Source organism: Oenanthe melanoleuca, chromosome 1 (assembly GCF_029582105.1).
Source record: "Oenanthe melanoleuca isolate GR-GAL-2019-014 chromosome 1, OMel1.0, whole genome shotgun sequence".
Taxonomy (NCBI): Eukaryota; Metazoa; Chordata; class Aves; order Passeriformes; family Muscicapidae; genus Oenanthe; species Oenanthe melanoleuca.
The window spans coordinates 54,827,149-54,842,657 of NC_079333.1; the positions used below are offsets into that span (position 1 = coordinate 54,827,149).

General features: G+C 36.7%; 1 protein-coding gene across 4 annotated transcripts in view; it reads right to left on the minus strand.

Annotated features, from left to right (window-relative positions):
• Positions 1-15,509, minus strand: part of AKAP11 (A-kinase anchoring protein 11) — a 384,481-nt gene that overhangs the window by 356,894 nt on the left and 12,078 nt on the right. For 3 of the 4 annotated variants that reach the window (XR_008840926.1, XR_008840927.1, XM_056495943.1), the window contains exons 3-8: positions 14,339-14,455; positions 10,849-10,896; positions 9,365-9,499; positions 8,247-8,511; positions 3,128-7,787; positions 716-871 (exon numbers count right to left, since the gene is read on the minus strand). Coding sequence is in view for 1 of the 4 variants with exons in the window: in XM_056495943.1 (XP_056351918.1) it covers positions 716-871; positions 3,128-7,787; positions 8,247-8,511; positions 9,365-9,499; positions 10,849-10,896; positions 14,339-14,455 (5,381 nt within the window). In the remaining 3 variants the exon portion in view is untranslated. The remainder of the gene's footprint in view (positions 1-715; positions 872-3,127; positions 7,788-8,246; positions 8,512-9,364; positions 9,500-10,848; positions 10,897-14,338; positions 14,456-15,509) is intronic. The other variant, XR_008840928.1, reaches the window with a different exon arrangement.

The following is a 15,509-nucleotide window of genomic DNA, read 5'->3' on the forward strand; positions in this document are numbered from 1 at the left end:
ATATAGAAGCTTGGGCCACAACTCTCAGTATAATTCTCCCTGGAAACAGGCAGAGACATTGCAAATTTTAGAACTGCCATTCTAATCTTTGTTAGTTATCAATCAGCCAGGGACAGTGCAGTGAGAAGCTCTGTGGAAAAAGCTACTGCCCTGAACAGGTAAGTTCCAGTATTCCACACCTGCAAGTCCATGGTTAGTAGTATATAAACATTCCACCAATGCCAGTTAGACCAGCTTATAAATTCCAGTCCCAAAAAAGAAAAAAATAGCTGTAAAAGCTCATCATGCAAATTAAGCCATTACATTTCTTCAAAAATATATGAATTTATATGAAACATTTTCTCAAGGCTTAAGTTTTAATATTTTAAAGCACAAGTTATAAACTGTATTCTCAAGCTTGTTTTACATGTGGTTGTTTTTAAAATGCTTATATATTTTGCTAATACTTAAATTTCATATGTACAGTTTTACTTGATGTGATTCCCTGGCATCAATGACACTCTCCATATATTTTACAGACTATGAACACTCATGGCGAACAACATTTTGTAAGAAAGCAAAATCATAATATTAGAGCCATTTCTAGCAAAAAAGTCATTGTGTATTGAAGACAAAAATAATCTCTTCTCCCCAAACCCTAGGAGAAATACCACTTGATGACAAGTTATTTGATGTCAGGGTAACTGTTTAACTATACTAACATCTTTATAATTACCTGTCACTTAGGTGAAGAAAACTGCTGTTCTCATCAGGATGTTCATCTTCAAAACTTAGATTGGACCAACTCCCAGTGCTATCATCACCAATACTAAGACTCATCTGCTGGCTAACAACAGATTCAACAGAGTGAAATCCTTCTCTTCCAACAGAGCTAAACAAAAATTTAAGACAAAAACATCACTGCATTTCATGCTGATCTTGTTAGTTCATTCACAGCAATTTAAAACCATTCCAAAGACATCAAATTACATTGGAAAAGTAAAGGTGGGGAATCCCTTAATTTGTGCCCTATTCCTAATACAAGAAATAGTGCAAAAAAATTAATCTGAAACATCAACAGGCTTGGGTCAGGGATTGCTATTTGGAATTCCTTCATTAGAAATCACAGAGTGGTACAAAGAATTCTCTCATTTGGATTATTTGCTATGAAGCACAGAAGTCACTGTAGCTCTGCAGACAGTGTATCAAGGTACACTTTTCAAGCAGAAGACTTACCATTTCTGAACTTGTTCACCCTAAGACAGTTTGGCTATTTTCCCTGGCATGCCTTCAGTACAAGCAGCTAAGCAGTCAGCTACTGAGGGCAAAGTGCTTAGGTATAAACCGGTGTCTAAAATAATAGGATTAAATTTTTTTAATGGTTTTCTGCAGAAAAATATTATTTTTTTCTCCTTCAAAAAACTACAGTCATGCACGATGTGTATAGAATTTTTCCTCTCAGGAAGTAAGTTTAAATTTTTTATCCAAAAACCAATACTACCCCATAGAAGTTAGTCTTTAGAAGACACTTTAAAAAAATAAAGAAGTTTGAACTCCTTATAAAAAGAAAAAAACAAAACCCAAAAAAAACCCCAAGAAACTTTACAAAATGAGAACATGCAGTTATGAGCTAATGTTCATGTGAACACTGTGATTATCTATCTCTCTATATATATGAAGCAGTAGGAAGTTCAAGAAAAATGATCAGCCTACTCCCACATAGCAAGCAGCGACAGTAACATCCACTATTTAAAAAGCCAACCTTAACCACATCATTCCTAAAACTTTGATCCAGTAAGTATGAATGTGTACAAATATGTAGCTGAACTGGAACCCATCAGGGTAATAAAAAAGGTAATTTTTCCCATTTTTATTTACAGTTATACCAGAACCAGTTCTCTACATCACTCAAGGCAGTTTCTCAAGGAACATATGCATTACATACCACACACTAGATGACAACAGAAGAAACATTTAAAAATTCTGTCAGCAAAATTCTAATATCATCTCCTTGCCCGAAATTTAATAATAAATAGTATCTCTTTCAACCCTGCATTTTGTTGTTGGCATATTCTAACTAGAATTTTTTATAAAGTATCATCTTTGATACCATAGCTATAGAAAAACATCACCACAGGACCTTCTTTTTTTGTCACATACTGAGTAAGGACTCAACCCTGTTGTGCAAAGACCAACATTATACTACTCAAGAGTACTTTTATGCTGTTAGTATGTATATGTTTCAAAACAAACCTTGAAAAATTTAGTTCAGTCCCTCTGAGGCCTTCAGCCACTGTACATATAAAAATCAATGTTCATCATGATGCCCCTCTAACCACCAGAAAAAAAAAATCAGTGTGAGAAATTCCCCTAAAAAATAATAGAAGGAATATAAGCATTACTTCAAAATTTAAAAAAAAATAAAAAAGGTATGGATTGCTCTTGGACCTGAAAAGATTTCACTCTGATCACTGTTTTAGGAAACAGTCGTTTGCCACAAATTTACTGTGGTAAATTATTTCCTATTTATAGACCTATTAAAGGAAACAGTATGTTACCCTTGCTAAATACACAAGGGTTTCAAAGTCAATTCCTTCATTATTGTATTACTATTTGATAAGCTAAAGTGTGGTTTAGCAAGTTGTTTTTCTTAGAGTAACAAGTTATTTTTCTTTTTCTTTCTAGTAATAAAGACACTATCACAACACAGCCATAATAAAAAACGAAGTCTTCATACTACAAAGCAATGGTTCATTTGACCAGCATCAGATGTTGAAGAAGAAGTATGAACAGGCAACAAATCTGGATTCTGTTAATGCTCATAGATCAACAAAACCTGAAAGGACTAGTATGTAACTGCAGGAACTGTTTTGAAGGTGAAACAGTAGGTTCCACTTAATCCCCAGCTGGAACATGTGTGCACTGATATACATACGATCCTTCATTTCAAGCTCACATAGGTGGAATAAAGCTTTTTTTTCCGTAGTTCCAAGTAATTTGAATATAACTAGAACAACAAGAAAACTTTGAGAAAATAAAGTGTATCTTTCTAAGAAAATACATATTAAAATTCCTTCTGAGCTTATATTTGTATTAATAATCCTTTTTCTGGTACAAAATGCAACAAATAAGAGAAAATTAATATTACCTTATGGTAACTGCCTGACCAATATTAGTCATAGCTGATGTCATTATTTCAGTAGTAAGGCTTTCAGCAAAACTGACTCCATCTTGTCCAATACCACTGTCAGCTGTCAGACTTGTGTAACTCAGCTCTCTTTCTGCTTTCTCTACGGCCGCAGTAGCCCCCTTGTCAGAAAACACTGTCCTCTGTTCTACGTCAACGTGAATTTTGGGAATATCGAGCTGAAACACTCTTGAATTTTGACAGGCACCACCCAATCCAGAATGAAGAAAATTCCTCACTGGAATGCAGGATTCTTGTGCAGGTAGATGATGGGACATGCTCTCTGTACAGTACCGATGTTCCTTCACACTGCAGCATCTACAGACAGTTCCAGAAAAAGGAGACAGTTTCTCAGTATACGAGAGCTTATCCCCATTTTTTCTGTTTTCAGCCACATGGAGAACAGCTGACTCTAAACTCATTTCTAGAGTATCATCTGCTACTTTCCTAGCATATTGTTCTATAGCTTGAATTATGCCTTCACTGTAGCCATTGTCATTTATATTACCTGTACTATGATAGAGTTTATGATCTGGGGAGAAAGGAAGAAATGTTCTAGAAAACCTTGTTTTAACAAGATCCCCTGTGACTTCATCAAATTCAGTCTTTTTATATAGACAGGAATCTGTTAGAGACTTTGGCAAACATGTTCCCGACAATTTCAGCTTCTTCCTGACATCAAAAGTGATGCTGTGAGCAAGGGATTCTGAAAAATGTAACAACTCCGTACATTCTGTTCTCTGTGTGCAGACACTCCTCTCCAGCATTTGACCTTCACAGTGATGAATGCTGCTTTTCACTTGCTGCACTGCATCTTTACTTCCCGCTGTGATCAGCTCCAGCTTCCCATTTATCTGTGCACTTTGCCCAGGAAATGTCTTTCTGCTGTATCTGAATTTGGCTTTTCTAGCAGCTTGCTGCAAGCCTGACTTGATAGACCTGTAAGCAAGTCTGCTGGCGTACTGCTCCAATAACAGCTCAGCGTTCCCTCCTTCCCTTCTCAGAACACGGATAACATGATCCGCGTACTCGTCAGTCACACTTTCACAGCTCGGGTACTTGGAAGTCAAACCTGCCATGCCTGAACCTTGTGGTAAAGGAAGCCCAGATGAATCTCTCTCCCCCAGCCACTGGTCCTGTACTGGACCACCACACGATTCTTTTGAACTGCCATCTTTATCGCCTCTTCTCACATAAAAGCAATCCACCTGGCAGTTAACCCGCTTCAACCTCAACAGCTTGCAATGCCTTGATTTCATTACTTTCTTGGCCTCATTGATGACTTTTCCTGCCATATCACCTGCATAATTCCACAAGGAATTACATGTCTCTTCTGGGATATTTGCAAATGCAGTATATCCACATCTTCTCTTTTGCATCCCTAACTGAGCTGGCCTGCCAGCTTCTCTTTCATTTGTTTTACCACCTAAGTGGGAAGCAGCCATTTCAGTCGCTACTGAAATTATGTTGCTAGCTAGGCAATCTGCATACTGAATTGTTTTTGCTGAATGCTCCTCTTTTTCAACAGGAATTCCAGAATGATCTTCATCTTCACTACTTTCCACTTCTTCAGAAAGCGACCGCATGAGTTTCAGCATAAATTCCTCATTTTCCAAAGAGTCAGGTTCAGTTTCAGATGAACCAGTAATGGATGGATAGTAGGGTGTAGAAGGCGGTGTTGCAGGTGCAAATTCCTTTGCTAATTCTCCCTTGAGTTTTTTGGACAGTTTTCTTAGGTTCCTTTCAGAAGTACTTTGACATGGTACTAGAGGAGTTGGTGGGGGTGTATCAGGCACTAAACAGGTATTTCCATGTTTCAAGCTTGACTTTTCTTCCATCTGCAAAGTACTTTCACTGCCAAACATCTCTGAAGAAAAGCTGTTTGCATGCAGAAAACAATCAGTCTGCCTGTAATTCAAAGCTCCTGCTGATAGTTTCCGGGAATCGCTTTTTTTGGAAGGCTTGTTTAAGCATGTTATTGAACAGCTTCCTGTGTCAGTACAGTCCTCTAGAACATGCCTAGCAAAAGTAACAGTGGAACAAGGCGGTGGTGATTTTGAAGAGAACTTGTTTCCTTTTTGTTCCTGCCAACAATCTTTAGATTCTAAAACACACTGAACAGAATGAGTTGGAGTAAGAAATTTACATGGATTATTCAAAGGCAACTGTTGTTGTTCCACAATTATAGAAACTTTACTTTGTTTCTCAGCCTCTTGCTTCTTTATCACACATTGTTCTTTTCGATTGGAATCTCTGTAAGTCTGTGAGCTCACATTACATGTTAAATTCTCACTGGTGTTGCATAACACAGTTTTACTTTCTTCCACAGATTGTTTTATGACATACTTGGCCAAATGATCTGCAAACATGCTCTTAGGGGAGTCTTCACCAGTTCCTTGCACATAAGGTTTTTTATCTATTACTTTTCTTGCTAAAAAATCTGAATACTCTTCTACTGCTTTTGTTGCTCTAGATGAGGTTATGGTTTCATAAGCTTCATTTACTATCATATCTACCATAGTTCCAGAGAAAGTATTAATGCCTTTTGACCCACTTGTTAATTCTGAATTACTGTTCATTCCAGATCTGTTATTAGTTAGTTTGGTATCATTCTGGTTACAAAAGAGTGATGGAGTATTTTCAGTACTTTGACTGCGATCCGAAGTTATATAAATATTTCTGAAAGAAGCAACTTCCTCCTCTCTCGTTCTGCTTGTGAAAAACGGATGAGCGGAATCTTTGAATACTTTCGTGCTGTCATCAGCATTTGGAACAGGGCATACTTTCGCTTTGTAAGCATCAGAGGAAACCTGTTGCTGACAAAGAGCTTTTCCAGCTAAGGGCACAGGTATTGAACTCACAACACCCGAGGTACAAAACAGAGCTTTCTGTACTGTATATTCGTTCTTGGAATCTTGGATTGGCTTTAGTGCTACCCTATCATTAAAATTAGGAGAAACTGTGGAAGTCTGTGTTGACTCTAACATACTTTCTGCACTTACATATTTGATATTGTCCATGGAAACACTAATGGCTGCTTGTGTTGTGAAGGTCACATCAACCTGAGATAGTTCAATAAATGCCTCCTGAATGACAGATTCAGACAAATCTCGGGCATAGGATCTTACCACTTTGTTTTCATAATCAAATGATGAGGGCTGTGCAGTAGGTGTTGATGGATATGAAAACTGGCATACTTCCATGATTCCTTCAAACACAAGTTCTTCAGCAAGGTCTGCTGCGAACCGTGCAACAGTGTTGGTAAATATTTGTTTTTTTACCTGACGCAATTCTTTCAAAGCACCAGTTATAGCTTCACTCACCAAAAAGTTTGCTATGCCATTAATGGCACGCTCCTTCAGTGAGATTGCTCTACGCCTTCCAATCTCATAAAAAGCCATTTGAAAGACTGATGAAGTCAACCTAGCAGCCAAATGACAAAGTGCATTCGTGCATGAAGAAACACCTTTCTGGAGGTCTTTAAATGCGCTGCCAAAACTTTTTTCAACCAATTCAGTTGCAAATTTCTGAATGCTATCTCTTATCATTAGTGACTTATGTTTAGATTTTGCTTGCTTCTCTGCTTCCTTACTAGTTTTCATTTTGAGATCTGCTGCTTGCCTCTTCTTCACTTTCGCAGGAACCCTTTTGTGCTTTGAATCATTCCCTGTACACATTTGTTCTGATGAGGACTCAGAAAAAAAAACAGAACCCAGTATTTCACATGAAACACTGTCAGCATATGCTGAGTAGCTGTTATAAGCTGCATCACGGTGACTTTGACCTGTCCCCTCTCCACCAAGGTTGATTCGACACAGACATTCGGAAGAACTGCAGCTGCCCAGGGGGCTGAAGGCCGATGTTCTGATGGGGCTGAAGAAGCCTCCATTCTCTTCCCCCGATGTTTTAACCGGGCGAGGGGAATCCGGGACTTCAAAGATGCTGCTGTACGGTGATTCTGGCTTACGAGGAGTTGGTTTCTTTACATTGGCTGGGAGAGTGGGACGATCAAACTTGAATTTCTGAGGATTCATTGTAATGCTTGCAGAAGACAATTTTTCATGTGCAGTCCTCCTTTTCTGGGCAGGATTCCCTAGGATAGGATCCCTAATAATTTTACAAGTGTTTTCCAAGGCTTGCTCCAGCTCATCAAACTGATCAAAACTATCAAAAAATTCACTCACTTCTGAGTCTGAATCCTCTATACCATCTTTTACTACTGGAATTTTTGGCAGCTGAAGTTTTGCCTTCAAGCTTTTTTGATACCCTTCTTCATCTAAGAAGATGATGGGGCTTGGGCTGGAGCAATCTGACTCAGAGGATTCAGCTGGAGAGGAAGAAAACAATGTTTTACGTAAAAAATTAACACCTTGATCAGAAGGATTATATGGCTTATAGAAACTCCTTTGTATCCAAGGATCAGAAATTGAGGTTGTAACTGAATTCTTTACTGAGGGCAGCTCCTTAAGTCCCAAAATATCAATCAAAGTAGAAGATCTGGCAGATGATTTCCGACGTGCAGAACATACAAGAATCTTTGAGTCGACGGCTTCTAAACATTGAGCAGGGATGGTCTGGGAAGCAGCATCTCGATGGTTTTGAGAAGTAAAGCTGCATGTACCTGAACAAAAAAACAGGTAAAAAGAGATTGCTTCAAAAACCAAGAATTTCCACAAAACTAGAGCAAACTGGTCAGATTTTAATGGCAATGCCTACTTACTATTACTACTTATGTTGCAAAATGCTAGCTCATCTTTCATGATTAAAGCAATCTTTCATTTTCTTTAAATCCTGTTATTCAAATCTGATAACTGAGAAATTAATGTATTTTTTAGCACACAAAGTAGAATGAGATTTTATTTGATATCCATATGACACTGAGATTAGAATCTTTGGTTTATGAGTTGGTAAGCTGTTCGTAAGCTGAAAAGAGAAAAAAAATAATCTTTCAATTGCATAATATCCCTTTACAAAGCATGGTAATTGTAAAAAAATTACAATTTATTTACATGTGCTTTCTTATTGAATCTCAACAGCCTAAATTTCAAACACCAATTTCTACAAGTGTGCAAGAACTCACCAGCACTTAGTATCTTTGAAGGTTCATCTTCATCTAAGTGTTCGAAAGCAGTGACAAAATCATCCTCAATTGAAGAAACTGACTGATTAGTGTCATCATCTTCACCGTGGGTTGTCTCTGTTTGATGCTTTTGTGAAGAGTTTATTTCCACTGCATATCTTATGCCTGTCGTATACTTGCTTAGCAAGGTAAATATATAATCAACTTTGATCCTTGGGAATGATGGAGACAATCTCATCACACAAAACACTTCAGGAAGCTGATTCTTGAAAAAGAGAGCAACAAGAAAACAAACACAAAATAAAACAATCTTCAAGAGATTCCTTCGATGCATTTTTATGAAGAGTAAATAATTTTCAAATATTTTAAATACAAGAAAATGAATTCAACAGTTTGTGTAGAGTGATAGCTAGAATGACTTACTCATTTTTTTAATGTCTACATTCTTAATAAATCATTGTAATACTATAACACAACCATGATAACATGTACTCATGTTATTCTATTAAAGAATTCATGTTAAAAATTTGTGGAGGAACATAGTATTTCAGAGCATGTTTATGCTTTGTAATATTTCAGTTTATAGCATATCTGTTTCTTTGAGCTGCCTTTATTCTCATAAGCAATGTTTGTAATTGGAAATAATATAATTGGCATTGTAATAATGGGAACAATATAGAAATAAAAATAATGGAAATTATATCATTAACAGCATTTATAATCTTTTCTAAGAAAAGGAATCACTGAGTTTTATGAACATCAGACATACCCTAAATTTTGGGCATCTCTGTTTCAACAAAAAAATCTGCTGAAGATCAAAGCTATCTGAGCACAGCAGAGACAGGTAAGCTGAAAAACGTCATATTCTTTCCAAATTGCCAATCAAAGGGACTACAGCCTAGCAGAAGCAAGGGATCAGCACCATAATTAAATATTTTTAAGTATTTTCTGTAAACAGTATAGCACAGTTTATTTCAATGAAACAACATAAATATAATATTAATACTAGTGTGCCTAAGATTGCCCAAAACCAAAAGCAGGACAGGGTGAAACAAGACTAAACTCTTTATATGGCAAAATTAATGCTTCTGACATGCAAGATGACACAAAAATTTTACCTGGTGTTTCACGACATAAGGTTTTTCCAAGGTTTTCTTTAAGTCTTTTAGAAATACAGCCTCATTTTCTTTTAGTTTGCGCAACTGGAGCGATTTCAGAACATCTGGAAGCTCTACAGAAACAGCTGACAACTCCTGATTTGAAATAAAAAACATTGAGGATACAAAATAAAAAAATAGCATGCAAATGACAGTGGGGTTGATTTCACACCTCCCCTACATCCTAACAGCTGCTAATTCTGGAAAAGTTTTTCTTCCCTATTTCTTACTCTATCCCCCGCTCACTCTCTCAAACTGTGATGTAAAGCTGGTGAAAACAAGATTTAACTCAGTCCATCCTTGGAACATGCCTAAAAGTCATAAAGCAGAATCTCAAAAGTGCTCAAAAGCAGCTGCACATCCTACAAAATACCCAACTACACTGACCTCAGCTAATGAGGATTCTCAGTGGATCTCTACTTGCTCTTTGTTTTATTGGAACAGCGTTCTGGCTCCCTACCACAAAAAGCATGAGCAAGGCACTTCTTAACATGACCTTGGACAACCTTTAGATTTAGCTAATACAGAAGAGGCCTATGAAAGAGTTACAATTTTTTCCCAACAGTCCAAACACCACTGAAACCTCTAGTTCAAAGCAAATCTCCATAAACTTGTTCTGTCCAACTTTCACTAAATTCCATCTAACTCTAAACAGTCAGACAGTTCTCAACCATACTTCAACATCTATTATAATCTGAGGAATTAGCAATATTGATCAAATATGGAACACAAATGGATTCAGAGTTTTACTTTTTAAAACATCAGCAATCTCTACTAATATCTAGACAGTAGAAAAATGGAATTTTACTGTGAACATGTATGTTGCGAATTATACTGATACGTAAATTGCACAGGAAGACTATATCCTTAACTTATGAAAATGGCACATCATAACCCTCGTCGTTTGCTACACTCCACCTTTTAAAACAATATTTCCTTATCTAAATCTCCACAACAACACCTTAAGGCATAACCACAATACTGACTCCTTAACCCCCCACCAGCAATTCACAGCTAGAGGTCAGATCAGTAAAGTTTAGTTTCACACATGCAAATGCACCGTATCAATAAGCACAACTCAACTAAGGGTAAGATAACAAACCAAACTGATACACACAAGCTTTAACAACAACAAAACCAAACCAAAAAAATAAAGCACCCACGAAAACCACAAACAAGTGAGGCCCTTCCCACCCAAATACCCTCCTCAACCAGTCATCCTCCCTCACTGCATTTAAGTTGTTCCAGAGCATCCTAACATAAAGACTGACCCAGGTAACATTGTAGATATATAAAACACTGATTATCCTATTAAAATAATTATTTTCAACCTTGCAATGACATTTGAAACTTAGTCTTTTAAATAGTCAAAATACATCTATCCATTTCTTGAACACCAAAAAATCAGGTGCTACTTGGAAGAAATAGATAGACGTATACTGTACCTGCAAGCGAGCAGCATCCATCTCTTCCGCAAAACCTATAAATGTAATCTGTAAAATAAATGAGTGTAGTCAAGTACAGTAAAGATTTTTTTTGTTTCCTGCAGAAATTTAAGAGTTAAAATCTCAGCAGACTTTAAGTTAAAGCTTCATTCTACTGCCACAAAAACCACAGCTTAGGGCAGCACAGCTTGCTCAATCAGTAGCACACACAAAGAATGTGTACATACATATAGAATGGTAATACATAAAGAATGGTACTGCTATACTATTTGACTTGAAAAAGGTCAGATCAGACTGAAGAGTATATACAACATTTAAAAGTCACTACATGGTAATTATTCTAGTGGCTTGTATACACAGAGCAACACATGCAAGCCTCATTACATCAGTTAAAATAAAGATGATTTTGCAAAGATCAGTGCTTATCCATCCTTGCTTCAGGCTGGGCACATATAGAACAATTCCAGACTGAAATCCATCCATGCTGATAAACTGTTACACATTTGGATATGCTGAATAAAGCATAATGCCAACACATTATGCAATTTACCATGTAAATTGACTAGCCTAAGGCCAAAACACAACAGATTACTTAAGCCACATGTTTGCATGCCATTGTAAAGTAAACAAACCCTAACATAAAAGAATTTAAATACTCAACCTACAAAAAAAAAGGTCTTCTCAGATTTGGGAACCTTAAGTATGCCAGAAATATCAGTTTTACCTCAGGTTTTTGTGCTTGTGAAGGTATATTTTATCATATATTATCCCTCTCAGGTGTTTAGTCCCATTCAACACAAAGAGACTGAAGAGAGTCAGGCACTGCTCAAACTTTGTTTCAAACATCAGATTTCCTTAGTTCTCATTTATTATTTCCCTAATAACAAATCAATAGGCCATCTGCATACTCAAAAAAAACCAAAAAAACAACCCACCGAGACATTTATTTTCAAAACAAGGGTGTTAGAAAATAAACTTTGCTTCCATTTTGTAGAGTTGGAATAAAGCATAGAGACTAAATATTTCCACTAATGTTTGAAATTTAGTGTTATATGGTTTGGATTCCATTTTTTCAGAGCACTATGCAATAGATTGATTTTTAAGCCATAGCTCAAAAATTTGCAGCAGCTACTCCAGTTACTACAAAGAACAGAACTATTTTTATATTGATATATTATTAACTGGTTCAGCTACCAGCTTGTATACACACAGAATCTCCGTAAGTACAGAGCTAGAAAAAAGAAATGGCCAGAATTCTATTTTTGTATTTGTGTTTTGAATATGTCACTTCAAAGTGTGAGTAAAAAAGAATCTCCAAACTTTATTTTCAACTGAAATCATACTGTGAAAAATTCTGTCTTGTTTATTTCAGGGGGGGTCTTTTGCTCGAAAAAAGATCTTATGCTTCCAGTTAATATCTTCCTGCTTGCATCCACTTATCCTTATGGCAGGTATGACAAGATCACAAAGGAAATAATGCTTCTCTGTAGCATTCCAAATAGCTACAGACAAATTGCACATCTGCAGCACCATACTCACTGTCTTAACTGTGAAACAATCCTGTTTGAACAACATTACTCTTCAACTTCTACACAATTCATCTGCACAACATCTGCAAGACATTCTTCAACTTCTACATTTTTTTACTCTTTACAGTATGTACAATATGAACTGAATTCCTCCACAGAAAGGGCAAAATATCAAACAATTTAAACTACCGTGGAAGAAAACTAGTTCTCTAAAGAACATTTTGAGAGGCTCCAGAGTTTGTTGCTGTTTGGGTTTTTTTGGCAGTTTTGCTTTGTTTTTTTAATGGTTGTTTGTTTTTGGCCTTCTTACATGCCCCTTCCTCTTCCTCGAGATAAAAATTCCAATTCTCACCCTCTCCCGTGGGATAACTCATTGTGAAAGGCAGGACAGTGAGCAGGAATCATAGCTTCAAACAAATGAAGGGAAATATTACACTATGAGATCAGCAGACAACTGTCAAAAAACCACAAAACTACTGAGTCTGTCTATTTTTTGCCTCTATGACAAGGCTAATCTGGATCTCTTTGTTGTGGTCAAACTCCAGTTTTCATTGAAAAAAAAACCAAAAACCTTTTAATACCTTGAACATGTCTGAAGTTAGTACATCAATTAAAAAGTTGCTGGGGAGTAGGCCAAGGAAATAAGAAGGTCATCAGTAACACAAGCCCTCTCTTTAAATTAAAAGTAAGTCTATCTTAAGCCATAGGTATAAAGGAAATGGTACAGAGAAATCTAAATTCTGATTTTCTCAAGTCTGAGTTCTTCTAACATCATCCTCCATTTAAGTATCTTTTCTTGTATTTTCATGAGGAAAAAATACCTGTTCTGTGACAGGATAATTACCCTCTTACATTTCAACCAGGGCTCTTAATTGCTTGATCTCATAAGGCAACTAAATATAGTCAGCTATCTTTTTCCACAGGGACCATCCCCGCAGACATATAAAACATGTTCCCAACTATTTGTCAGGTATTTCCACAAAACAAAAAAACCTTTATATATTCTAAAGCATGGTCTGCCTGATCATATAAAGACAAGGTTTTGCTCACACCTCCACTGCATAGCTCTTCCTCCTTATGTTAATTTGTCATAGCCTTCATCCTTCACAAATTCAGTTTCTTGCCTGCTCCCCAAATGTCTCAACCCCTGACTGTATCCATCCAGTTACACAACCTCTGGTGTCATCCAGTCAACCCTAACTCATCCATCTGCCTCTTGCTACTGCTTATGCAATATTAGTCTCCCCTAACCACTTCATTAGTTGCCTTTGCTTCAGTTCTCCCTATCTCAGCTCCTCTGCGTGGCCTGTTCAGGTCAACCTCTCCTGCTCTAAGCTCCTTGTCAGACCTGTCAACTACTAATTAGAAGTCTAGTAAAACCCATAATACAAGTTACATGGTGTACCATGTACCCTTGCTTTTACTTTTTTCTTTTCCCTTTGGGGAAGTTGTTTTTAGCCTTGTAACTCAAACAGCTGTAGTAATTCCTCCTTACAGCTTGAGATATACCTAGATAGTCCCACATTCTGTCAGGTCTACTTCCCTCCAGACTTGTCCATATTTCAGACCATCTGTAATCACATAAACTCTAGATCTGATATTCTGAGGCTTCAGCTTTTATCTTCAGACCTGAATCAAAGTGTTCTACTTTGTGAGGATACCACCCATACAACCTTGATCATGGCAGTGCTCACAAATGCAGTACATCCCAATCATCCATTTACAAATCTTGGTTTTCTTGTTTCACAAATCCTCCAAAGCAGAGAAATGTCACCTTGAAATGTCACAGCCTTTTTAAGACTTCAGTGACTAAATTCAAGAATGACAATAGGGGGCGTAGATTGTAAGGCCAGTAACTTGCAGCACTGCTCCTATTTACTGCAGCTTTCCATACTGTTTCAAGAGGTATTGTTTTCTATCATAACCACAAAATGTATATAAGTGAGAATATTATGGCAAACCTCAATAAAATTATCTTGTTCTTCCTGATTCAAGCATTCCTCTGCTGATACATTGCATAACTCTTTCCTGCTGTGTAGCAGTGACTTCATAGAGTGCAGGATACCTTCACCAAAACTCTGAAAAACAATGAAAAAAAATTAAGAAAAAATGCATGTTCAGTTTCAGATACATGGTCCGTCTATCTATTCTCTACTCTCCACAAGTTTTGCTACTCTGACTATTATTATTTCAAATTATTTTGTACATAAATCACCAAGTTTCAATTTGCTTCAGAACATGAAGCTGAAATAGGTACATTTTTTAAGCAATACTTTGCTTTCAAAATAGTTTCCTTTAATAGGATGAAAAGCAATTTTAGCCAAGAAAAGTAATGGAGGTGGCTTCAAAAGTCAGAGGGGAAGAAAACAAACAAACAAAAACGTCCAAGAAAATCTACATACACTCTTTCCCATTCCAAGAAGAATATAAATCAACTATAACTTAATTCCATGTAAATACTTTTTGTAACATTCCTTGTAATTACACTTATGGTGATATGCAAGCACCCGGGGATGGCTAAAAAAGGCTGAAGAATCCAAGACTTTCTCCCAGCGTAACAAAGCACAGCAGAATAAAAGAATCAGCACTATGAAGGCAAATAAGACTACAGAACAAACTGGTTCAGTCAGTTTGTGAAAAAAATATCCCTTCAGTTGTTTTAGGAAGTCAGCAATCTTTTCTTAATTTAATTTTTTCATCTTCTCTAGCAAACTGGAAGGTTAAGAAGACAAATAAGAACATCAGACAGTTAAAAATTGTTAACCCAGTAATTATTTTCTACAAGACTGCCCTGTTAAAAATGACATGAGAAATCAGTGTGTCCAACTTATGATAAGGTATTTCAAATTTGCCTAGCTTCTCAAACAACAGCAGAAGTGCTAGATAGTCAAATTTGGACAAAGAATGTTTTGCATTTCTGATACTCCCACAACAAAAACAATCCCATTATAGTAAAAGGGGCATAGTAAAAAGTATTTGTTTCTGGTAAAAAAGTAGTATCAAATACTACTATGTTGAAAGCCAAATTATTAGAGCAGAGCCAGTGTCACCGTGCTCATGGCAACACGAAATTAGGAAAGCACTTCTAGAATGAACAGATAAAAGCAAAACAGAATTTCAGGATCTTAGAAA